Source organism: Triturus cristatus, chromosome 3_1 (assembly GCF_964204655.1).
Source record: "Triturus cristatus chromosome 3_1, aTriCri1.1, whole genome shotgun sequence".
Lineage (NCBI taxonomy): Eukaryota > Metazoa > Chordata > Amphibia > Caudata > Salamandridae > Triturus > Triturus cristatus.
In genome coordinates, this window is record NC_140583.1 from 230,255,963 (window position 1) to 230,282,600 (window position 26,638).

At 46.0% G+C, this 26,638-nt stretch overlaps 1 protein-coding gene across 5 annotated transcripts in view; it reads left to right on the forward strand.

The window, feature by feature from the left end:
- The window catches only part of SLTM (SAFB like transcription modulator), a 280,914-nt gene that overhangs the window by 43,478 nt on the left and 210,798 nt on the right, over positions 1-26,638 (forward strand). For all 5 annotated transcript variants that reach the window (XM_085643750.1, XM_085643749.1, XM_085643748.1 and 2 more), the window contains 4 exons: positions 5,605-5,653; positions 7,184-7,655; positions 8,138-8,184; positions 10,212-10,321. In XM_085643750.1, the coding sequence (XP_085499876.1) occupies positions 5,605-5,653; positions 7,184-7,655; positions 8,138-8,184; positions 10,212-10,321 (678 nt within the window). The remainder of the gene's footprint in view (positions 1-5,604; positions 5,654-7,183; positions 7,656-8,137; positions 8,185-10,211; positions 10,322-26,638) is intronic.

A 26,638-nucleotide genomic window follows, 5' to 3' on the forward strand; every position in this document is an offset into this window, starting at 1 on the left:
TTTGGGATGAAGTTCTAAAGCGGTCAACTGTCGCCGCTAAATCTCCATGCAAGTAAGTGGAGGCTGGACAGGTTTGGTTGGAGGACCTGCCCCTGTTGCTGCGACAGAAGATCCTCCCAAAAAGTAGTCTGTTCGGAGGATCGATGGCCATGTTCAAAAGCTCAGGATACCAGACTTAGTGCCCAATCCAGAGCCACAAGAATGACTTGGGCCCGGTCGCGATTGATCTTCAGCACTCCGGTCAGAAGTGGTATGGGCGGAAAGGCGTATAGAAGACCGCAATTCCATTCGCGACGAAAAGCGTTGCCGAGCGAGTGCCGCCTTGGAAATTCCAACCCGCAGAACTGCTGACATTGTGGGTTTTTGGGTGGCGAACAGATCTAACCAATGCTCTCGCCACTGCTGAAAGACTTTGCACCACCTCAGAGTGAAGACGCCATTCGTGATCCATCATGCACCTGCAGCTGAGTTCGTCCGCCCTGGCATGTTTATAGTCCACGACCCCACCCAGTTTGTTACAGTACCACATGGCGGTTGTGTTGTCCGTGAACACCTGCACTACTTTCCTTTTTACAGAAGAAAGACATGCTTTCAGTGCAAGACTAGTCGCCCGGAGTTCCAGAAGGTTGATGTGGAGCCCGGGGACGAGAGGCATCAGATCTCCGCCTCTCATGTGGGCGCCACATCCCAGGAGACTCATCTGTCACTACTGTGAAGTCTGGTCTGGTTTGGGAAGGGAGAGTGATCTGCCGTTGACCCAATCCTGGTTCGTTAGCCACCACTGAAGGTTGTCCAGATCTCGAAGGGCAGTGCACACGATCAGAAAGATTTTCCTGATGCTGTGCCCACTGGAACTTCAGAGCCTGCATATGCCACCTGGCATGATCCACCAGCAGGAGGCCATGAGGCCCAGCAGCCTCAATGTCCATCTCACCGAAACACGGGGTAGAGGCGGAAACATTGGGGAAGACTGGAACCCCTGATCTGCGTAAATGAGCTGCAACCACCGCTATCACTTTCGTGAACACCCAAGGGGTGCTGGTATGGCCAAAGGGAGCACGGTAAACAAAGTACTCGTGGCTTACCGTGAACCGTAGGTAAGTTGTGCCTGTGCGCTGGCAGGACTGGGATATGGAAGTATGTGTCCTGCAAGTCCAACGCTACCATCCAGCCTCTGTGTTTGAGGGCAGACAGAACCTGAGCTAACCACAACATTTCGAACTTCTTTCCTGAGTATCAGTTGACGTCCCTGAGATCCAAGATAGGACGCAGGCCTTTGTTCGTGTGTTTTTTTTTTTTTTTTTTTTTTTTTTTTTCCTTTTCAAAAAAGTTTCATTCAGTCAGCAGATGAGACGGTCACATCTTGAGCAGGAGAAATAGTTTGTGCTGGTCAGAATTCTAAACCAATCTGGTGACTTTCATATGACATTTACAAAATCATTAAATAAACATTTTGGGCTTGTAAACAGCAGCCCATAACTTCATAACCAAGTGTGCCATGTGCAATACAGTAGTTAGTTAAACATACCTTAAGTCCATTCCCAGGCCTTTGTCCTTCTTAGGCACCAGGAAGTAGTGGGAATAACCACCACAACCTACTTCTTGCACGGACTTGCTGGCCAAGAGTGCTGTAACTTCCTGACCGAGGAGGGCCAAGTGATCCACCGACATGCGATTGAGTGTTGGTGGCATGGAGGGAGAGGTAGTCTTGAAGGGTAGGGAGTAACCCCATTGGCCTTTGCACAACCCACCTGTCTGACATGATGTTGCGCCAGTGGGGGAGCTGATGGTCGATCTTGACGACCAATAGCAACTGGTGGCCCTGAAAAGTCTGACTAGGAAGGCTTAGAGGCTGCTGCAGAGGGGGCACTAGTCGACTGGCCAGCTCGCTGTCCCGGGCACACGTCTGTGGGTCTCACGTCCCTGGCCGCTAGCTAGCTTGTGCCTGCTTGTGGCCCTGGGTGGAATGTGGTGGGGCACGTCTTCCATAGCCATGAAGGGGCGAAAGGCAGACTGCACAGGACGAGCGGTGCCAGCGAGGCCCAAGGATCTGGCTGTAGCTCTAGAATGCTTGAAGCGTTCGAGCACACTGTCCGCCTTGTCGCCAAACAGGCAACGGCCATCAAAGGGCATGTCCAAATGTCGATTGGACATCACTAAAAAAGTCATGGATCTCAGCCAGGCGTAGCGCCTTAGGACTACTGACAAACATTCTACCCAGCGAGTTGGGGTTGTCCAGCACCCAGCGGATGGTGAACTTCGATGCGTCTCTCCCCTTTGCGACTGCTCGGGGAGAGTGACCCGGGCCGCCTCTGGGCACTGTGGCAGCACTTGTGCAACTTTATCCCGCACAGAGTGGATGTAACGGCCCAAGATTCATGGTATTCACCGACAGCAGTCTTAAGCTGGCGGAAGAAAACTTCTTCCCAAGATGGTCCAGCTCCCCATATTTGGGGGAGCAGAAGGGAACGCACCTTTGGATGCGAGGCTTGGACCACCAAGCTCTCAGGGGTGGGGTGTTGGAAGAGGAAAAGTGGGTCGCCCGGGGCCGGGCGGTGGTGTCGGGCAATCATCCTATTCACAGGAGCCTCTGTGCTGGGCTTGGACCAAGTGCCCAGAAGGATGTCTGTGAGGGCCTCATTGAACGGCAGCAGGGGCTCTGAAGAGGCCGCTGCCGGTTGACTCAATTTAAGAGCTTAGTCCTGACTACCACTTTAGGAAGCTCAAGGCCAAAGGCCTCAGCAGCCCTACGCAACACCACAGCGTAGGAGGCTCCCTCCTCCGTGGCCACGGTAGGGGAAGGAAGTATACCAAGGTCTGGGGAAGTATCAAGACCACTAGCTTCGCCGAACTCCTCTCTAGTTCATCTCCTCAAGCTGGTCTGCCAAAGGGTCAACATACCCCTCCCGGACCGCCTCACCTTCCTCTGGTTGTTGCTCAGGAAGTGGCAGGGGCGTCCTAAGAAGTATCGGTGTCGTGAGGTCGACCAGCACCGATCCGGATCCAGGCCTGGATACCTGGGGGCCCTGCGGCACGCCGGCTGGGTTGGGCTGCCCAAAGATGGAATGGGGAGCTTTGTAAAATGCACAAAGCTGGGCAGGGGATGTTCCGGCTCCCAGGGAGGGAAGCTCTGAGCCGCCCCAGTAGGCTCCGTGGGTGGAGCCGAAGGAAGACTACCTCCCGCGTCGGCCGACGGACAGGGAGAAGGCATAGTGACTGCTTCTTCGCCTTGTTGTGCTTCGATTTACCCGAAGACTTCGATGAGGAGTGATGGTGGTGACCCTGCGACCTGTCTCGCGAACGACACCTCGAGTGGCGCGGAGCTGACTGCCGGGCCTCCAGAAGCTTTCCAGACTGCTCCCGCAAAGTCTTCGGGTTCATGGCCCCACAGTTGAAGCACTACTTGTGGTCGCGCTCCAGGCACCAAAGGCACACGCGGTGCTTGTCCATGACTGACCTCAACCTGTGACTGGAGTCACAAGGCTTGAAGCTGTTCCGACAATGGGTCATCCCTACGTGCACCTAGAGTCGAACAACTCAAAGATTTGGACAAGTTGCAAAATCACTAGTCAAAATGACTAAGGGTACCTCTGGATCTGCGCTGGCTGGCGAGGAAAAAGCAAGAACTGATGTCTGCGTGCACGGGTGGCGTCTAAGTAGATACCGCAACGTCATTCTGGCGATCACGAACATTGAGTTGAACAACGCCACCTACCGACGCGCAGAGGTACCGCTGAGAATTCTCTGGATCCAGTATGACGCCTGGGGATAATTCGAAGGTAAGCAATCAATAACTAATAGCAGCAATACCTTAAATGTTAAATTTTCGAGCTTCCCGGTTTGTCCCCTCTTGAAGAGACCACATCGACATGGAATACTCTTGAATGTTGAGAACCCTCTCATGGCTGAGACCATTCTTCAAGCTATGTAAGATCTGGATCTATAGGGCCAGTTTGAGGATCTTGCTCTAGAGTGACGGTTTTTCTTCTGGTTTTCCATAGTGCTCCTGAGGCCATGCCTCTTCAGTATTTGTATGCTTCAGCAAAATCGATGGAGGGTGTTGGAATGATAGTATCCACAGGCTATAATGACTAGCACAGATGGATTTCCTAGACCTCCCGATATGAGTCCTCCACCCTGGGGGCACTGGTAGGCACTCTTCTGTAGATGGAACATCAACTGCGTTCTCTCAGGTTCCCACCTATTCATTGGATGTTGGCCTCTAGCCTCTTTCCGTTGTAGGTTTGACAGGGTGGCTTGTAGCACTAGATCAATTCAGATTAATCTAGCTGAGTAACCACCACCGGGTTCCAATTCGGAAGCTGAAAAGCAACTCTAAATGAACAGCCTCATTAGCTGAGAATGCTAGTGCATCAAAGAGCAGCTTTATGTTCCCTAGGAGGAATCTGACCTGGGTGCATTAGGATCTAAAGAGGTTGAAGCACCCTTTGCTCCTCTTCAGCTATTGGACTGGCAGGGAATAACACCATTAGAAAGGCAAGAGTGTTCAGAGATACCTCTGCTGAGCTGGAAAATGAACTTGCATGGTGGGAGGGCTGGCAACCAAGCGGTCTGAAAGTGTAGTTTTTAACTTTTGTTCTCCACCTTTTAGAGGCTAGATTTTTCTTCGAATTTAGGAGTTCTAAAATGGATAGTATTGCGTTTTTCAAGAGCATGTTTGGTGTTGGTTTGCTAATTGGCTTTGCATTTTAAAATTAATAACACATCCTCCAGATGTGTTTACAATTGAATTCAATTCCAGGGATCCAAAGCATGTGCTGAGGTATACTACTATTCAGGGATTCAGAGGTTACCCATGATTTGCAACAGGGGTAACTTTTCCTTCTTAGACAAGTACCAACAATGAGAAGTACATCCCCTTGAAAGTTTTAGATTTTCATGATTTTAATGTTGAACTTTACATATGTAAGATATGCTCCCTCCCCACCAAATTAATGTCTGTTTAGTAGGTATAGTTTGTGTTTGCTGGTATCAAGGATTCAGTACATCTGCTTTGTGTTCCTTGATGCAGGTAGAATTACTCTTGATGCTTTTTTGGTTTCGAAAAGTAAGGCTGCACTTAAACTTCCTTTATTTATGTGGGTTAAAACTTGTGTGCTTGAGTGACTTGGCCTAGGTAGCTTTTCTGCAAAGGTACTGTGTAGAGGTCTACTGTTAAATTTGGGTGAGCTGGAGGTCAGTCGGCTGACTGCCTTAGTTGTTTATATTGTTGGTCAATAGCTTTTGCTATGTTCTTTATTAGGCCCCAGTCCTCCATCTTGCCCTCCTTTATGATGGTTCCACACATTCTTTGCAATGAAATTCACTTACAGATTGAAATCTGGTAATCTTTCCTAAACTCTCAAAATACGCAGAAAATCTACAAATTGTCAAATCTGCTGGGATCGAAGAAATAAAGTTTTACTTTACCTACACATAAGTAGGACTAATGTTTTGAAACTGAATTGGGCTGCATTCTGGTGGTCTATGTTGTGTAATGTGCATGAAGAGTTCTGTATTCTCTTTACAAATTATATTTTAGCTATGCTTAATTAGTTTTAGTACATGTTTTATTGAACTTTCCCCATTTTTTTTGTTTGGTAGGAAGCTGCTGATGATGATGAGGAGGAGGAGGAGGAAGAGGAAAACAGCGGTAAGTTAGATTTGAAGTTTAAATATTCCATTGGAAAAATATGGGATTGTAAAAAGAGTAGATTACATAGTTGTATTTGTTTTTTTCGAAGGGTGTAGGTTTATTGCTGATGGGATTTGCCTTAAATTTCGTCTGACCCTTGCCAAGTTTCATTTGTACAGGGTTTAATGTACAAGGCATTCTGTAAACGTTTGAATGTCATTTTTAGCCTTGGTCAGCCGCTTAAGCGTAGTGTTACTAAAAGGAATTCTTAGTCCAGCATCAGGCAAGAGTACCACAGCAGGAAGTGCAGGAAAGATTACTTTTCAGATTGTGAATCTTGAATGTTTTTTTTAAATATCCTCTGCAAAAGAATCTTGCGGTTGGAATTTATTCTTGCAGCTGAACAAATTGAACATCATTGTGGCTGAATCTTAGGCACGTCTTTGTTGCCTAAACCAGAATGACTGATAAATTAGGACCAATGTTGGATCATAACTCAAAAGGATAGCAAATATCAAGGCAAGGGAATTTATCATGGATCATTTTAACAGTGAGAAATGAATAGAGTAACCTCTATGGGATGTTTAAGAAAATGGATCCTACTTCAGTTGGACAGTATGATTACACAGGCTTCTGTGGGACATTCCATCAAATGTTGACTCATGGACCACCAAGAATAGATGGGCTTTTCAAAAAGCATATGAAAACATTCTGCTTTGAGGCATTGACATCACACCGTATGCTGAGCTGAAATGAACATGGGCTTTCATGAAAGAAAATGCTGTATCGTGTGAGTTAATTGGAAGAACGTGGAGCTGCATCCTGCTAAACTATGGGCTGGAGTATGGAGCACTTCAAGAAATTATAGCAATTTGAACTTTCATGTCGGCTTCAGAATGTGAGAGGATTTATTTAATAGAAGCGCATCTTGAACGAGCCAAAGAAAAATGAATTCTTAAAGTTCAAGCTTGAGACTCTCAATTGAAGCGAGACTCGCCACTGGATGGGGAGCTGACATTCTTTCACCTTTTCATACTGCTGCTTGGACAGAAAGGTTTGCTGTTGATTCTTACATAGGTGAGAGTAACCTACCCCCAAGCTGAATGGATCATCAAAAGCATCTCTGCGTACTCCAGTGCCAGCCAATGGATTGTGGATCTGAATTCTTTGAGCGGTTTGCAAAATCATCGGTTCTACACTTGCTACCCCTTGCTCTCGAGCAGATGAAACACAGAATATGCGTTCAAATAACTGAAGTGTACTTTGGCAGTGGAACAGTCATATAATTGACCTTGCAATGGATCGAAACTTCTGATACATTGGATATCTTAAACATGGACAGATGTATGCAGCAGTTTTCATGCAGTACCATAAGCATGATGTACCTTGGAATGTCACCCTAGTTATGAGGATTGTTAGAATGTATATGCATCTAGAGGTTTTCTAACCGTCCATCCCTGATAATTGCCTTTATTTTCTAGGTCATATGCAAGCCTTTGAAATGTTTAAAATTGTTTTGCCATGTTTGTTCCTGTTACATCCTCTTAGATATAGCAGGTTCTGGTGATGGTACACAAGAAGTATCTAAACCTGTTCCTTCAGAAGAAAGCGTGGATGACACTGAGCCTGCAGCTCATGAAGACATGGAAACGAGCAAATCTGTGACTGAAGCAGAGGATGATAACTTATCTGTCACAATCCAGGCTGAAGATGCCATCACACTGGATTGTGATGGTGATGACCTCCTAGAAACAGGTAAAAATGTGAAAATTGCAGATTCGGAAGCACGCAAGGCCAGAGAAGAACCAGGTGCAGCTGCGAAGGAGAGCCTGGGGGGAAAAAAGGATGCTGGTGTGACCGAGAGTCTTAAAGATGTCAAGAAGAAGGATGCTGGCGCAAAAGGTGATTCAGTAAAGAAAGAAGCCAGAGAAGGTTCATCCAGGAAAGCAGAATCTGGAGACAAAGAAAAGGATTCTGGGAAGAAGACCACCTCTACTGGGGTCTCAGGTCAAGCAAAGAGGTTTGTTTTTCTATGTCCGTTCTTTACGATACGAGTACCAGCATTCAATAAGATCACTCTACATTAAGGGGTTAGCATCAAGAACGGGTATTTGCCTTATGAACCTGCCTTTTACTCTGCACCCTAAGTTACATTAGGAAAATTCAAGAACTTCGTATGTGTGCAGTGTCCTGGTTGAAATTTTGCATTGGCGTTTTTTTTTTTCTTTTTCTTTTTTTTCTTTAAAAAATGTGGTGATGGTAAAGAGAACGATCTAAGAAAATCATGTAAGCAAGGCCCAGTCTTGAAATCTGAAGGAAAGTGCCTTCTCTGCTGAATAGAGTTGCCATTAGCTCTTTGGGCATCTTAGAGAAATAAAAGTTTGATATTCCAGTAGAGAATTATTTGGTTAAATACAGCTAGTCAGAATTTTAATTTGTTAAATAACTTGTTATGCTCTATTTAATGTGTAGTCAATTACTGTGACTTTTACCCTTTTGTAGTTCATCTAAGGACTCAAAAGAGAACAGGACATCAAAGAATGACCGAGGTAAGTTTCTAGCTCATTTCACCATTTAAATCGGATGCCATAAATATTCTTAATTTATAGGAATTGGCCTCTCCCTCACAGTGCTAATGTTATGGCTTTAATACAAAATTGAGTGCAAGATTTTCTGAGGCCAAGCACTTGTGTGAAAGCCATTTTATCCACTTTTTCAGGAAATTGAGAACCTAATCATCCAGCTTAGTTTTGTCATGACACAGGTTACAGGTGCAGACATACAGGTGAACAGGTTCTTTGGTTTGCCCTGAATAGGCAGGGGACATTGTGAATGCGCTGGGGGAGGTTGGGGGCCCATCACTGAAAAGTCAGTCTCCTCTTTACTCTTAGTGAGGTCTGAAAATGTAAGTGTGGTATGTACATCATGCATGATGAGCCAAATGCTGATATCTAAGAAGGAAAATATAGCCATTGAGTCACTGGCTACTAGCTCCCGTGAATGAGACTTGCTCCTTCACTGAGAAGAGCAGCCTGCAATCCGGCCCACGATCCCACCCCCAGAGATGTTCAATATTTCCACACTAAAGCAAACGCACTAGTGCCATGTGTGATCATCAGATTGACCCACGCTTCTTTTAAAGATGTGCATGTTCTCGAGGGTAGCGCAGTACTGTACTGCATACATGTATGGACTTCACTGCAAACCAGCTAGGGCTTAGAATGCCACCATCTGTAGGGATAGCCTGAGAACCTTAATCTACTGACACTACAATTGCTATTTAACCACCATGCGTGCATCTTTGCCCCTTACTGCACCACACTAGCATCAACAGGGCAATTGGCGTCTGTGGTTGACCGTTTTAGACTGTTTTTTTCATCTGAAGACTTTGATCTGAAGTTGAGCCCTGTCTGATGTGCTTCTTCCAGTTCTGTTATTTGTAACTAACAGTATGCCTCGTCTGTTCACTTTTCTTCTGATAAGATTGGCCCTACTGGTCCCCATGTGTGATGTGTTGGAGTGTGTGGACATGAGTGGGGATAATGTGCTGCATTGCTTAACACTTTTTAAGGTCCCAAAGGCAAGACCTATTGGCTATGCCAGTGCTTGTTATCTTCATTTTTGAATCCTACTCATTGTTTGTGTGCCATCATTGGAGGCTGATGACGACAAAATTGGTGATGCTGTAAAACATTTCTAGCTTCAACATGGCAAGACGGGAAAATGTACTTGGCTTCAACACCAGTTCTCCATGGTTATCTGCTCTAATGGATTGTAAGCAGAATTGTTTAGCCTACTCATGCATTGATTGCCCAGGATCAATTAAACTTTGATTTATAGTCTATTCTATACTATATGGAATTTATTGGTGCGTAGCAAACAATAAGCCAACCCCTACTGCATGCAGGTTTACTGCTCATTACCGCACCCTTCATCTAAAAAAACATGCATTTTCTTACTTTGTACCACTACAAAGTGACTGCTGCCTTTAGACATTTAAATTGAGAACTTCTCCCCCATGAATACCATTTAAAAATTTAAATGTTGCATTTGATGAGCTGGTTATTGGTTAGTAACTTTTCTTTAACATGCAGAGTTATCAAATCTAAATCTGTTTGAATAGATTAAATTAGGCAAGAGTAATCTTTTACAAGTCTAATCGGGGGTAAACTTCCGTTTCTATCTCATCCAGGCTTTCCTTTTCCTGGTATGATTACCATTAAAGGCACCTGCACGTAACTTCTCATATAATTTCTTTAAAACTTGTAATACGAACCGATATTAACCTGTTTTATGGCCCACCTTACTTTGTTTTTGTAATACCGGAGTTGTACTGTCTTATTCTAATTTTTCTTTTAATGAAATGATAGGTGCTTTTTTTTTTGGTGGAGCTTTTGCACTGTTCTAGTGGCTGCATATTGGATACAAAGATTACTTGGAGACCTTGGTATATTAACTAGTTAGGCTGTCGGTTGTACATGTGTTTGCTCTTTAATACGGACTGTTGACCTTTCTAGCACATGCTATGAGCCTTTACATTGCTAATCATTAAAATGTGGTAAACCTGTTATTTCAGGAAGTGTGCTTGGTTCAAGTGGACTCTCTACCAGAAACCTTTGGGTCAGTGGACTATCTAAAAACACCAAGGCAGCTGATCTCAAAACTCTCTTTGCGAAATATGGCAAGGTAACTTTTTGTTGTACTTTGAAAATGTGAAGTTTGAAAATGTTTCTAGGCCAAGTGTGTTTTTTTTTTTTTTTTTGTTTTTTGTTTTTGGTGTGTTCTAGAGCACAAAATTAAATTATTGGTGGTTAAATTTGTGTCTTTCATATATTCACATAGTTGAGTCATTCCCATTTGCGGAGCTGGGAGTGCCATGGTAAACTTCAAACATTAATATTCTGGCATGAACGGCTGTACACACTGCCACAATAGTAACCAAACCATATCCGAAAGGGGAAAAACGGATTTCAACCAGCATGAAACAAACACTCAAACACACTCCTTTGGGGCTAACATACGAAGGTTTTCTACTGCAGGTTTCCATTTCGATTTTATTCCTTGGAATACTCGACTCATCTCTTCAGCATTCTCTGCAGCTTCAACTGTATCCCCAGCATTAGGGCCACTTCTTCGCAGGCCCGCGGTACAGGTTTAATCCAGAAAAGGCCAGGAGATGCTGGATCAGACGGATAACTGTCTCCCTGAACCCCAGTGGTCCCCAGGGAAGAAAACCAGTATATAGCAGTAGTATTGCTAGTCACTATGTTCTCCGTCTTTATTGCGGTGGTACTGTGCATTTTCTCAGGATAACAACTCTCCACATTGAAAGCAACCTTGTAAAAACAGTGACCATCGTGACACAAGTGACATACAAAAATTAATTCAATGCATAAGTGATGTGGGTGAAGGGGTGCCCTACATAATTCCAGTGTGGATACTGAAGGCATTATTTACCTAGTGCCATATCTAGCCGTAATGAATGCCCAAGACTGGAATTAACCATTCTTCTTTAGGGCTATTAGCAGTAGGTAGATAGGATTACACAAACTATGGCTAATCTCTGGCAGAATCTATGGGGTTTCTGGATCTTCTGTTTGCTGATTTTAATGAAACTGAGGTGGTTAACATTCTACCTCAGACCTGGACCGACCACTCGTTGATCCAGTTTCGGATTTGTATACCTGGCGGAAAAACAACTAGACTGCCTCCTGTCACATATCGTATGGGGAGAGACTGGGCAAAACTCATGAGGAGCAGGGCTGAGCCACTTTTTCGAAATTTGCCTCCTTTTGATCCTCATGAGTCAGTGGCCTTGAATTACCGCCTGTACCAGAATTACATTCTTGATGTATTAGATCAGCATGCACCTCTGAAACGCCTGAAGGCCAGAATAAAACATTCTGCACCGTGGTACACTGAAGAGCTGAGTATCATACGTAGATCTTGTCGGCAGGCAGAAAGGAAATGGCGTAGGAGCATGATAAAGTGGCTCTTAAAAAGGTACAAGCTCAGTATAAAGAGTTGATGGCTAAGGCCAAGGCGGACTTTTTCATCAACTCCATTTTGTCAGCACCAAATAGCACCAGAGCTCTTTTTAAGATCATTAGAGACCTTTCTAATCCCACTAGTGTGGGAAATAAAGTGGTCGCGTCACAGGCGCTATGCGATAAAATCGCCTCCCATTTCGAGGAGAAAATTGCAAAAATTGTAGGGGGGCTAAATATGTGCAACCCCCTCCAAATATTAATGGACACATGCCCCCTTGAAGAACCAGGGATGGTAACCTCACTGGAGCACTTTATACCACTCACTAGTGAGTTGTTTAACAACTGTGCACAGAATGTGAGGTCAGGGTCTCCACTAGACCCCCTACCCAATAAGATCTGGTAAGAGCATGCTCCGGCACTGCTCCCTCGGCTGTGGCAGATATGCTGCCAATCCTTGGAGGAAGAGGTGGTGCCTGAAACATGGAAGCTGGCAGTGGTTACTCCACTACTAAAGAAGCCATCTCTGGACCCAGGAGATCCTACTAGTTTTAGACCCATCTCCCTGCTGCCTTTTCCTATAAAAATTCTTGAAAAGGTAGTGAGTAGATCTCTCTCTGGGTATCTGGAGGAGTTCCATCTCCTGGATAAGAGCCAGTTCGGCTTTAGACCAGATCACGGAACGGAGACCGCTCTGGTCACGGTATTGGATAACCTTCGGATGCGGGCTGACGGAGGCCTTTCGTCAGTACTGGTCCTCTTAGACATGTCAGCCGCATTCGACACGATAAACCACCGAATCTTGTTGAACAGACTGGAGCATTTGGGAGTGAAGGGATGTGCCTTGAGATGGGATACAATCCTATCTCACAGGTAGACAGGTGGTTTCTTTGCCCCCTTTTACCTCCAGTAGGACCTTGGTGGAACATGGGGTCCCCCAGGGATCGGCCATCAGCCCCATCCTTTTCAATATTTATCTGCAGCAATTAATCCCTATTATCAAAGCGCACGGGATTGACCTTATTAACTATGCGGACGATACCCAACTAGTGTTCTCACTGGAGGGTAAGGGTGCTTTGACTATGGACAACTTCCAGAAATGTATGTGCCAGACTTCGGACTGGCTCAGGGTTAACTCCCTGCAATTCAACGGAGGCAAGACTGAGGTGATCTACTGCCCCCCAGCGGGAGTAAGAGATATGCCTTTTGACCTCAGAATGGCCCCAGAAGTGGAACCCATCATCCCCGTGACAACGGTGCGGAATCTGGGGGTCATGTTTGACAATGATCTTCAAATGGCTTCTCAAGCTAAAAAAACAGTGGGGGTGTGCTTTGCTCTCATGAAAGCCCTACGGCAGATTCTACCTCTCCTGCCTGTGGAGAAACTACCTCTGAGTAGGCTGGACTACTGCAACTCTCTGTATCTAGGAGCTCCTCTTTACATCTATCAGAGTTTGCAGAGGGTCCAGTCTATGGCAACCAAACTGGCGCTGAATAGGAAACGTGGTTCCTCAACCACGATGGCGCTTCAAGAGCTTCACTGGCTTCCTATGAGGGAAAGGGTTAAGTTTAAATCCCTGTGCATTGTCTACAGAGCGGCACACGGTCTTGGCCCCATTTCCCTGCAGGAGAAAATATCCTGGTACAAACCTCAAAGGACTCTCCGCTCATCGAATGCCTTCTTGCTAAACACTGGCAGGATCAAGAAGGCCAGGATGGGAGGTAGAACCTTCAGTACAGTGGCCCCGCGACTTTGGAATGAACTCCCTCTGAATATTAGACAGGCTAACTCCTTGATGGATTTCAGGCGAAGTTTGAAGACCTGGCTCTTTCCTAGGGAGGGGCTTTTGGCCTCTTAATCCCCCATTCCTTGATCGGCCTCTGCTTCTCTATCTCTCCTCGTTTTTTTCTGTCTCTGTTATACACTTTGTTGGTTTAAAAGTTTCTCTCCATCACAGTCCGAGCGCCAAGATACCCGTTGGGTGATAGTTGCGCGGTATAAGCACAAATACAAATACAATCAAGAGGATAACACACCAATTGTGTTTTGAATGCCACAACCAGATCCACCTATTTGGTTTCCTGGAGGTGATAGAAGTTGCACAACACTTTTTGGACAGACTTTTCCTTGCCTTGAGTGATCCCATTGTAGCCTGAGAAAATGGGGTCCTGTTGCTGCAACCACCACTATTTCTCCTCCTCCCCCACCCCCCACCCCACACCCTTTTTGCCTGGCTTTTCATGCACCGTTTACTGTAGAGTTCTGTCAATGCTGTCCAGTTTCCCAGTAATAGTGTTCTTACCCTAAAAACTGATCCACAATTTGCCCTTCATGCCCTCCTGCAAGTCCCTAGTAGAAGGTACATGGGTACCTAAGGCATTGGGACTGAAGAGGGTCCCCTAAGGACCTCTTATCTAGGCCTTGCAGATTGCCACAGCAGCATGCATAGCCTAGTGCTGACAAAATGAGACATGGCACTCAGTGCCGAGATGCCCCTGGGTGATTTGATCACTATTACATTATACATAACTGCCTGTGTGCCATGCCATGTAGCACCGTATCTGATATAGCTACGTCGCCCCTCTAGCAGTCCTTACCAGCCTTAAAGCAGGGTACACTACACTATATCGCAGGTATGGCCATCTCTACATTAGCAGATCTGCCCCTATAATATTACGGTATATTCCTTAATGTTGTATGTGCCAGGGAAGCCATAGAATACATGGGCTGTAAACACGATAACCCAAGTTCCACAGCACCATGATGGCCTCTCTGAATACAGGAGTGTTTGATACTAAACTACTCCTCTCAATAAACCCACATTGATGCCAGTGTGAGATTTATTGTAACAGGTATCCCGCCTCCCCCCCCCCCCCCCCCTCCCCCATGAAAACCTACCAACCCTTGTGTGGTCGTGGACTTTGCTTTAGGCAGCCTGCCACACGTTTTTGGACCCCTTGGTGGAGAGTCTCTGCTCTCTGGGACCAAAAACCATGCACATCTGGGTCGATGCATCTTACCTCTTCCCCCAGGATGGGCTAGTTCTCGAAGGGGAAGCTTCAAAGGCCTGCCGCCTTCGTAATGCGACCCCCCCAAGCCTCTGCTTCTAGCAGCAGATGGCAATCCCCAGTTTACATCCCCACTGTGGATGGGAAAAATGGATGGAAAACCTAGAATAGGTGTGCCCACCGCTGACAACTCCACCCTTGGGGTGGGGAGGTGAAGTACATCTTTCAGTCCCTGCTATCTTGAAGATGGTAAGACCCCCTCCAATCAGGGCTAGGTCTATGCCCCATCCCACAGAAGGGTGGCATAATTGAGGGTGTAGTCACCCGATGTGAGTTGCCCATTGGTCCTACCTACTACTCACCTAAATTTAGTATTTAGGTGGCTCCCCCAGGCCTGAAAACTAGATCTGTGATGACCCAAGTAGACATCCCTTCAGAAAAGCCTAAAGACAACTGCCCTGGCCTCAGCCCTACCAGCCTGTCTCCAGGTTCGACAAAGCTGCGACTTGTCTCTGAAAACCCTGGGAGGACTGCTGCCTTCGAAAAAGACTCTACTCCTATGGGCTGCATACCTGCTCGGAAGAATTTAACTCCAAGGACCACGGATCCAGGTGGATCTGCATCTCCTGCCCACTCTGCACCCGACTCCCATGGCCCGAGTCTGAGTGGCCCTCCTACCCAGTAAGTCATCCCAGCGATCCGGACTGGGTCCACTGTTGGCAGACATTTCCTGACCTCCACAACCGCGCCTGCAGTGTGAACCTGAATGTAATTGTAAGTGTTGTATTCACTTGCTAACCCACATTATCGTTTTCCTCCATGGGATAATACTGAACTGTTCAGAAATTACTCTGACTTCTTTAAAGTGAAAATTATTAAAACATACTTGCCTTATTGCAAACATCTTGGTCTTACAAAAAAATATAAACCAAGCTTATTTCTATTATATTGTGGATTCCCTTTTTGAGTCCTGTGTCCATTATTGATCATTTGTGTGCAATACATGGCTTACATTCCTGTTAGGCCCCAGCTGCTGATGCCATACTGTGCACCACATGCGTCTGAGGCCCAATGAATTATCCTAGAATGCACCAAAGTAGGACATCAATGGAAAACCTTGGAGTGGAACAAAAAAAATGTAAACCAGACTACAGATTGATAATATCCTGCAAGCTCAAGAAGAAGCCTTGCGCCTAAACCCAGAGCTACAGAAGCCCCCATTAAGGAGAGAACACAATGGGTGCCAGGCCAAAGGAGATGAACACCATCTGGTCCCAACAGCCTCTAAAATAAAGCTGTGCTCTCACTTGTACTCGACAGTGTTTTAGATCAAGTGAGGGAGTCCTCCGACAGATTGAACATAAAAGAAATGATCCTTCACTCCTGGCAAAACATTAGATCCTAACTAAAAAACATCTCTCCAGGACTTGACTCGCGATCTCCGATGTGTGGATAAATATTCTACTTGAGCCCCGGAGGGTGTGGACTCCTCCCCCTCCCCCCTCCCCCCGCCTTACCCCCCTCCAGAGTATACAGGGCTCAATGTAACCCCAAAGTGCTCTTTTTATGGTAGTGTGGGTGAGCAGCCTTTGGCCTAACAGAGCAGTGTAAGACATTTGTTATGCACACAGCGACAAATGACTCCCAAGATCCCCACCAGTTTTTGATAAATTGGCTTCTTTCAAGATCTATTTTGAGACCAAGATGTTTGCACAAAGGTACCTTTTTCAGGAAAAATACTTTATAAAGTGGAATTTTATTTTCATTTAATAAATGTTATTAGTGAATGCACATGCAGAATTTAGACCATATATACATCTCTAATAATCGAACAAAGAGAAAAAAAACACACACAAACGTCGGGTACATCAGCAATACAAAATAAAATTAGAAAACCAGGTTATATAATCCAAAAGGCAGTAGACATAAAAATATATATGAAAGATAAGGAGATCAAATCTATACAATCGTTTCTAACCATTTAGTGATCGGGGACCAGATTTTGTGGCCCCATACTTGTTTCTTGGGGCCTCGTCTTTTGTAAACGGATAGTTCTAAATTCTATAACCGAAGTAACCTTAATCTCCAATTGCAAAAAGTAGGAGCATCAGCATTGAGCCAATACATAGTCTCGTAATACATAGTCTTTATTACATAGTAATAAAGAGAAAGCTAGTTTCGGCACAGTAAAAAAGGGCAATTGCTCTTTTGATATGATCTGTCGTATCTCTTCCAGGGAGAAACCCGTGTTGTCTAAGATACTAAAGGAGTTATAACAGTGCAGAGCCTGGAAGCAATTATTTTTGCATAGATCTTGCTATCAGCCGTGATAAGTGTGATCGGTCTATGAGCCTGGATTGAGCTCCGGTTTTCCCTTTTTCTTGAACACAATGATCGTAGTTTTTTTCCAAGATTTGGGAGTCAGTCCCTGTTGAGCTAGCTGAAACAGCAAAACTAAAATAGGTTTCACCGTTTGCTGAAGTTTCCTGAAAAACTCTAAGGGGATTCCGTCTGACCCAACTGCTTTGCTAGATGCTAAAGATAAGATCGCGGCTTCAATTTCATCCCAAGTAATTGGGGAATTAAGAATCTCCTTTTGTTCCACGGTTACTTTACTCGTGGTTATTCCATTTAAAAATCCCATAATACTATCGACGGCAGCTTTTTCTTCGGCCTTATAAAGTTGACTATAAAAATTATGGAATACCTTTAGTATTCCTTGCAGCCCACAACTTGATCCTGCTTATCCTTTATCCTATTAATGCCATTATTCACAGCTCTTTGTTTAATAAGTTTAGCCAAAAGTTTCCCGGTTTGCTCCCAAAGTTCGAAAATGTATATATTTAGAAGCGAGTTCTTCAGCATAATGTGTGTATTTTGGTTTTAATAACAGAAATTAAATGTAAACATTTATCAACATTTTGACCAGCACTAATCTTCCTAATAAGCTCTAGCTCTGCTAATGTTAATTTATCAATCCAAGATTTAATCATATCTTAGCTTTTCATTATATCTCCAGAGGAAGACCAAAGTGTTTCCCCACGTAAAGCGGCTTTAAATGCATCCCATACAGTGGTTTCGGGGGCGGTACCATTATTGATATAAAGAAAATTCAGAGATCCATTTAGCCATGTGTTGGCAATAAGCCTCTTCCAGTAGGAGTTTTGTCAAATGTCCATGCATTTACATTCCTAGGGAGGCCATATAATGTCATCTCAATAATTAATGGGTTATGATCAGAGATGTCTCTGATGTAGGTTGATAACTTTATCTGCCAACTGTTGAGCAAAAAATAATCTAGCCATACACGTTTTTTGTGTGGTGCTGAAAAAGTATATCCGGGCTCTCTGGGTCTGTCGGTGCCATATATCCACTAAATCATACTCTTTAACCAGGCCCTGTAAAACCTTAAATGCTTTATTCTTGCGGCCAGAATACGGCACGCCACCAGTTAGATTAGTTGTGCTCCAAATGAATATTAAAATCGCCGCACATAACCAAAGGGGATTCGCAAGTGGCAAGTTCAATATTAATATTCAAAATCTCTGGGTCGTCTGAATTAGAGCCATATATAGAACAAATAGTAAGAGAGCCACTAATATCTACCACAAGGATCACCCAGCGTCCTAGTTGATCCTTTCTTACGCCTGCAAACAATAGTCCCATGTTTAGCTAAAATTGCTACCCCACGAGTGTTGGTGCCCCGATGTGTACAGGCTAAGAGATCAAGCCCCAAATCTCAACAAGTTGCGATTACACCAAGAAATGTGTTTCTTGTACACAGAGTATTTCTATTTGTAGCTGTTTAATTACTTTAGCAAATTTCCTTTTTTTTTTTAGATCATTAAGCCCACAGATATTAATGGTACAAATAGACAGTTTATCTCTAGCCAATCTCAATATGAAGTGATTGAATATCCGCTTGGCCTAGGCCAAAATTACCAGAAAAGTTTGTGTATTGCTGAATTCATCATTATAATTATTGTTTCTCTATTCAAATAAAGATGGACATACAAATTAGATAGATTAAATAGATTAAACATGCCATGTGCTCCACTTCCCTCACCCCCAACCAAAGTGCCCCACCCTCCCAGTCCCTGGTGATGTCAAGCGAGACTCGGCCCCAACCAGCATAACCCCCTCCCCCCCCCCCGCCCCCTCTCTAAGCGAAGACTGAAGAAATTACTGATAAGTACCCCTAACAAAACTAAATGGAGGACAGAAATTCTTGAGCTTGAATCTCAGGAAAAAAAAGTGCGTTTGCCCTTGAAAGATCACTTTTAGCTTTGCAGGGTTTAGAAGAGAAACCTGAGCCCCTTTAGCTTGAAAAGCAGGTATCAGTTGGCGCAAGAGCCATCTTTTCTCTACAGTAGCCTGGCAAAAGTCAGGTCGGACAAAAATCGCACCCCTTGGCCTTATGCCTTTTTATTAGGTCTAGCAAGATCATATATAGCTTCTCTAGCTAGAAAAATGATTAAGTGAAATAAGGATCGCGCAAGCTTTTTGTTCAGATAATTGTGGCTTTCTTGCAAATATTAAAGGGGAAGCGATGTGCCCTTCGGATTTGTTTGCCATGTCCAGTGTTGGTGTTCAGGAAATGCTTCGGCAAAGAGTTCCACCACAAATTGTCAGGCATCTCTCCTCCCCCCCCCCCCCCCCCCCCCCCCCTTTATTTCCCCTCGGGGATACCAAGAATGCGGATATTTTTCAGTCTAGCGCGATTTTCAATATCCGTCAGTTTCCACACGGTATCATCCTTAATAGATTTAATAGTTTGTGTGTTTTTCGGGCAGTTGGCTCATCTTCTAGTTGAGATTCTAGTTTCAGCTTTCCCCCATTCTAGTAGAGATATCAGAGCAAGACTTGGCAACTCTTCTAATAGAAGTTTGCGGTAAGCCCCCTGTGTTCTTAAGCTCTCGGATCTAGTTTCCTCTCTAAGGGCCATGATAGTTTGGTATATTATAGGAAGTGTGATTTCATTTTGAAATTGATCCAAAGCCTTGTTATTACCAGCCGATTGAGTCTCTACTGGGATCTCATTGTTGTTCAAACTTAGCGAAAAAGAATAATCCCATGTCTTAGAACCAGTTGCCCCCTTAGATTGATTTGCTGATGCCTTAGAATCGTGCGGAGCAGTGGTTGCGCCTTGGCCCAGCAATGTTCTATCGTTCTCCTCCTCCCAGTGTAGGCTGTTGGTCACATTCATCAGCAACGGAATCATTGACTGACTGTTCATCGCCGGAGGAGTCGTCTGAGAGGGAGTAAAATTTATCAGCTGCCTCCTCATCTTTGTGGGCTAGAGATATGCCCTTACCAAAACTTGCTGAAAGCGCAGACATGGAATTAATCAGGCAGTTTTCTGAAAGGATTACAGGACCCATAAAGCAATTGATTTGATGTGCTGGAGTGTTTATACCATTATCATTTTGGCAAACACTGTAAGCAGGCTCTGGCGCCCACATGCCCCCAGCTGCAGTCAGTTTATCGGTGGTGTGTTTCGGGGGTTCCAGAGTCACCTCAGGTACTGGTGGATCAGCTGGTAGAATTGCAGGGTTTTGCAACTGAAGTGAGATCGGTGCTCCAGCGGTAGATATTATACATGGCATGTCAGTAGATATCGCCGAAGTGTCGGAATTCCCTTTCCCTTTCTCATTACGTTTAATAATTGTCACTGTGTTTGTCTCCATGGGCTTTAAACAGGGCGGGTACAGTTTTAGAATAGTTCTTTAGTTCCCCGGCCCCTGAAAGACCCCCCCGCCGGAGTACTTACAGAGCAGCGTTTGTTGTTTTCAGGATTCGACTTTGCATCAGGAGCCTGAGCAGATTGTAGTTGTTGACCGCTTACAGAAATCCCTGGAAGACCGCGGTTCTTTGCTCCCTTCGTCCCGGCTTTCGACTGCATCTTTTCAGGCAGGTACACACTGCGCGCAACACTGACAGCACTAAGGACTTTCCAAGGCACAAGCTGACACGGCAGCGGCGTCTCCTAGAACCAGGACCACGATCGCCAAATCGTGAGATATTATTCAGGCGGGTTTGAAGGCGAGGAGAGGGGTTTTACAGCTGCAGGAGGTAACGAGTCAGTTTTGCAGCGTGAATCTTTCTGGATTCACAATGCTGTGCATTATTCTGCGATCTGGTGGTTGGGTCCGGATTCGTAGTCTTTCTTTTTGTTTTTTGTAGCCCAGGTGGGCGTCGACGTCCACCACTTGGTGTACCTCTCGTGACGTCGGCGTGCTTCCTGCGGAAGTCCCACCTTTGGGGCGCCATCTTCAGATTCTTTTTTCTGCTGGTGGGTCTGGATCGTCATCGAAGCTCCAGAGTTTTAAACGAAGGAAGAAGGAAAATACGCGAGTTTCATCGAAGGAGCATTTACAGAAGACAACAGAGAGGAAGGAATTACAGCCGGGACGCCTAAGACGGAGGGGATCCTCAATTCTTGGACGCCTTTCAGGGACTCGGAGCGCAATGGACAAGACACCATTTAAATTCTGCCCTAACTGCCACCACAAGTACGCGCAGAAGGACCAACATCCGGTCTGCAACCTTTGCCTGCCGATCGACCACGAGAGCAAGGACTGCAACGCCTGTTCTGCATTCACGCCGAAGACACTCCGGGTGAGAGAGACAGAGGAGAGCCAACTTCAACATGGAAGGCAAGGGTAAGACCCCGTCGCTGTACGATCTGGGCCTCTCCACCAACGATTAGGACAACATCGCTGAAGGACCTGATGTCTTCACGGACGCAGAGACCGATAAGAAAACGCCTGACGAGGTAAGACACGTTGAGTACGAAAACTCCAAAAGGGCCCCGATAATCTGAAAGTGACTCTCGAAAACCAGAGTCAAAGTCCTCGAAAGGAACACCGGCGCCGAAAATTTCGACGACCGCGAGTGGATCCAAGGACAGAAGGCCCAGCGGATCCTTCGAGAAGGACTCCCAGGGGCCGAAGGCTGCCGAAAGGCAGAATTTGTCGAAGCAGGCCCACTAGGTGGGGTGCTCGGCGACGAAAGAAAAGGCCGCGTCGACGCAAGCTCCGCCGAAGAGACCTGCGGTCGTCGCCGAACACGTCTCCGAAATGGAGAAGAAAATGCAACCAGAACAGGTGAAGATCTTCCTGGGAGCGCAGATCAACACCTTAGACAAAACAGTCATGCCCAGCGACAGGAGAACGGTAGCCCTGCTGGAGACGCGTCTCTACCAGAAGGGGCGGGTTCTGACAGTGAGAACAGCGAGCAAGATCATGGGCATGATGGCGTCATGCATTCACCTAGTCCCCAATGTACGGCTTCACATGAGACCGTTCCAGGAATGGCTGCAACAACAATGGAAACAAGCGAACGGACGTTGGGAGGATTTAGTGGTTGTTACGCTCGCAGTGCAAGAGGAGATAGCATGGTGGAACAGGGTGAACATAACGATAGGAAAGCCCTTGACACCACCAAGCCCAACTGTGACCATTACCACAGACGCATCCCAGAGAGGATGGGGAGCGCACATGAACAAGCTCAGAGTGAGGGGTCTGTGGACTCCAACAAATTTGGTCAGACACATCAACTACCTGGAATTGAAGACCATACTGCTAGCCCTGAAGGCCTTCCAGAGGCATCTATACAACCAAAAGGTGTTGATCCAGACGGACAATACTACCAAAATGTTCTACATCAACAAGCAGGGAGGGACACAATCGTTCCCCCTTTCAACTCTGGCACAAGAGATTTGGAGATGGGCCATCCCACTCAAAATAGACCTGCTGGTGATGCACCTACCAGGAAAAGGCAATGTGGAAGCAGATTGGCTCAGCAGGCAGACCTCTGCATCCCACGAGTGGGAGCTCAATGGACAGGAAACGCAAAGTCTATTCAAAAGGTGGAGTACACTGACAATAGACCTGTTTGCAACACGCCTGAATGCAAAATGCCGAAACTTCGCATCCAGACAACTAGAAAAACAATCCCAGGGGAATGCCCTATGGATAAGTTGGTCAAGGACATTTGCATACGCCTTTCCTCCAATACCACTGATACACAGGGTACTCAAGTGCAGGACCAGCAACATGACTATGATCCTGGTGGCACCACAGTGGGCAAGACAGACATGGTACTCACAAATAGTGGAAATGGCACAGGGACCTCCACACAAATTCGCAAAAAGAAAGGACTTGCTCTCCATGCAGAACGGAGAGGTTCTACACCCAGAGCCAGAGACCCTCGGACTGGCAGCTTGGCTCCTGAAGACATAGAGTTCGCACACCTTAAACTACCTCCCAGCACTATGCGAGTGCTGCGGGAGGCAAGGAGACCAACAGCACGGAAATGTTATGGGGAAAAGTGGAAAAGGTTCACAATATGGTGCAGCAAAAATAAACTGCAAGGTAAAATGACAAGGGAATCAAAGGTGCTTAGATACCTCACACACCTTCTAAAGGAAAAACTTTGCTCATCGTCACTGAGGGTACACCTGGCGGCGATCGTAGCTTACACACGAGGTGAGACATGAGGAAGCTTCTTTACGTTACGAGTAGTAAAGAGATTCCTGGAATGGGCAAAAAGAATATTGCCACGAAAGAGAATGCCGCCTCCGGCATGGAACCTCAACATAGTCCTGACGGAACTTATGAAAGCGCCCTTTAAACCCATTCACAAAGCCTCCCTCCAAATGCTAACAATGAAGACCGCCTTTCTGGTGGCAATAACCTCACTGCGCAGAGTAAGCGAGTTGCAAGCGCTGACGCTGCAAGAGCCCTTCATCCACATACACAAGGACAGGGTCGTAATGAGAACGGAGCCACACTTCATGCCAAAGGTGGTGTCAGCATTCCATTTAAATCAAACAATTCAAATACCAGGTTTCTTTCAGAGCCCAGCAACAAGCGCAGAAAGGGCACTGCACACTCTAGACGCTAGAAGGGCGGTGATGCACTACATCGAGAGGACAAAAGAACACAGGAAAACCAATTTTTTTTTTTTTGTCCTTCGCAATGAGCTCCCTGGGTAGACCAGTGACCAAGCACCATCGCACGATGGATTGCGCTAACAATACAATTCTGCCACAAACAGGTGGGCCAAGAACTATCCGAGGGGCCACGGGCCCTCTCCACAAGGAAGAAGGGAGCAGCAATTGCCTTTCTGGCAAATACACCCATTCAAGACACTTGCCTGGCGGCAACATGGGCTTCGGTGCACACGTTCACCAAGCACTACTGCGTGGATATACAGATGAACAAGGAAGCACAAGTAGGACAAAGTGCTTCAACATATATTCAACGAACAACGCTCATCTTCCACCCAGCTGCCACAGAGATAACAAACCGCTACAAAATCTATGCACAGCATAGTGAATCCAGAAAGATTCACGCTGCAAAACGAATAGTTTCTTACCTGTCGGTGTAGTTTTGCAGCTTGAAGATCTTTCTGAATTCACTAGCGAACCCACCCACCTCCGCCAGGAAGATGAGGCAGGAGAAAAAAGGGTGAAAGGACAAAGTCTGAAATAACAAGAGAAAACTGAAAGGATGTATAAAGGAAGTTACTTAACGCCTAGGGTTTAAAAAAAAAGAGAAAGGAAGGGAAAGAACCTGAAGGTGGCGCCCCAAAGGTGGGACTTCCGCAGGAAGCACGCCGACGTCACGAGAGGTACACCAAATGGTGGGACGTCGACGCCCACCTGGGCTACAAAAAACAACAAAAAAAAACCAAGAGACTATGAATCCGGACCCAACCACCAGATCGCGGAATAATGCACAGCATAGTGAATCCAGAAAGATCTTCAAGTTGCAAAACTACACCGACGGGTAAACTATTCGCTCACACAGCCACAACAGCGTCCGCCATGTTGCCTCTCCTCTTCCTAAAAAAAATTAATGGATTTTTAGCGCAATTTTCGAGCTTTGCAATGTTAACCTATGGGCTGAAAACAAGAGTGCAGTTTTTGCAGGTAAGTACTTGATTTACAGTCTGTCTTCCGAGTCTTTGGTCAACACCAGGCAGGGTTCAAATCCATTCCAAGAGTGCAGTGGCTTTGCTTCGGCCAGGTGCAGAGGTCAAATTAGAAGTTGGGTGCCCAATATTAAAAAATGGAGACTGGGGGTAATGTTGCGCCGCTCACAGGGGAGTAAAGCAGTTTAAGGGGTCAATCTTCTAGAGTTAAGGCAAGTACAGGGGGGCACAAGGCAGCACTAAACTTACATCCGCGGCGGCTGGTTGCAGTGTCAATAGTGTTGGGTGCCCAATGTTGACCAATAGGGGAGATCAGTCTTGAAGAAAAGGCTGCAGGATCAGGCCAGGAGCCCGGGGCGATTAAAACCCACAGCTGACCAGGTAAGTTGAGATGCTAGGGGACATGGGGACACCGGAGGTTGAGCTCCCCAAAGCCAGGGCCTTCGGGTGCAAGGCTGTCCTTGGATGTTGGGATAACTTATTGGGCAGGTTGCAGTGTCCAAGTAAGTTGGTGTCTTCTCTCTTCGCTGCTGTACGGCTCTTAGTATGTCGTCAATCTAATTTCAGAATCTGGGGGAGCCACCAAAACACTACATTTAGAGATGTAGCAAGGTATTAACATGTAGGGACCAATAAGTTCCTGTGACAAAGTGGCTCTGTATATACTGTTCCCAAATAGGTACAGGGTGTACAGAGTCCACAGTCCCCAGAGGTTTGGCAGAGGTTAAAGTTAGATATAACCTTACTCTCTAAAGTGGTAGCTTGGTTGGGCAGTATCAGAGGACAGTGTAAAGCATTTGGTGCACACACTGTCAGCAAATGGTCTCACACGCTCAAGAACTAAACTCTAGACCAATGGTTTATATACATCTATATCTATATCTTCACTGAAAAAACCATAGGTTTCACACACGTTATAGTTAGCTGGGCATTTCCCTCGTAAAAAACCAATGAAATTCCCCCGTTATAGTTAGTGCAGGCAACTATAACTCACGCGACCGCAATCCTCTGCTGATGACGTCAGATATTACATCACTGTATTTAGACACTTATTTACCCATGTCTTCTTCCATTCATCTTTAGCTATACATATATTACATTTTTTTTTCAGAAAGACACATGTCATCAGTGATGTAATATTTGTTTGTTTTCAGTGCGAGAGTGGAAAAGGAAGGTGGCGAACGTGAAAAGGGGGCAGGGTAGAGTTCCTGACCCCCTAGCCTTTGTCAGGGGGTCCCCTGAAGGACCCCGAAGGCAGAAACATTTTTTAAAAAATTTCAAAAAATCGCGGGGGTGCGCGGTGAATAACCATAAAAAAAAATTATACGTAGTTTATTGTAAAATAAATATATAAAAAAATAATACATACATAACTTAGCATTTAAAAAACCGTACAAATTCACTGACAGTTGGTTCACCCTCAGCGGCACAGGGGCAGCCGGTTGCAGAGAGTTAGGCCCAATGTTATCCTATGGGAGGCAGGGGGGGGGGGGGGGGCTTTGGTTGGTGGCTGCGCGGCTGTGGGAGATGTGCTCCTGGTCACTTGCTCAGGGCAAATGGGGAAGTAGATGGGTGTAGAGGTTACACTGCCAGGGCCACTCGGGCGGCTGGGTGCAGGGGTGCTTTTGAGCCTTCGGGCGCTCAATTGATTTCAATGGGAAAGCTCCGGTTTAGAAAGACTGCAAGCTCGGGGATGAAGATTGTTCAGGTGCCACCACCACTGAGGTAAGTTGGGTAGTTGGAGGATAGGTCGGTACCCCGGAGTTGGGCACAGGGGGCCGCAGGGCGCCGGGTGCAGGGGTGCCTTTTGGTGTCGGGAAATCTTACACTCTGATCGCATTTGGGGGGGGGGGGGGGGTGCACCTGGTTCTGAGGCTGCAGGCGTCTTCAGGAGCGTTGAGGAAAGTCCTTGGGTGCCGGACTTGGGGTCACAGTTGCCGTGGCGTCGTCCTCGTGGTCTTTGTTCACTCCGGCACAGGCCAGGCTTGGCGGGTGCAGAGTGTGAAAGGTTCACGGTTCCGGGCTGATGCCAGGGATTAGAAGCAGATTTTGAGTAGAGCCTCTACTC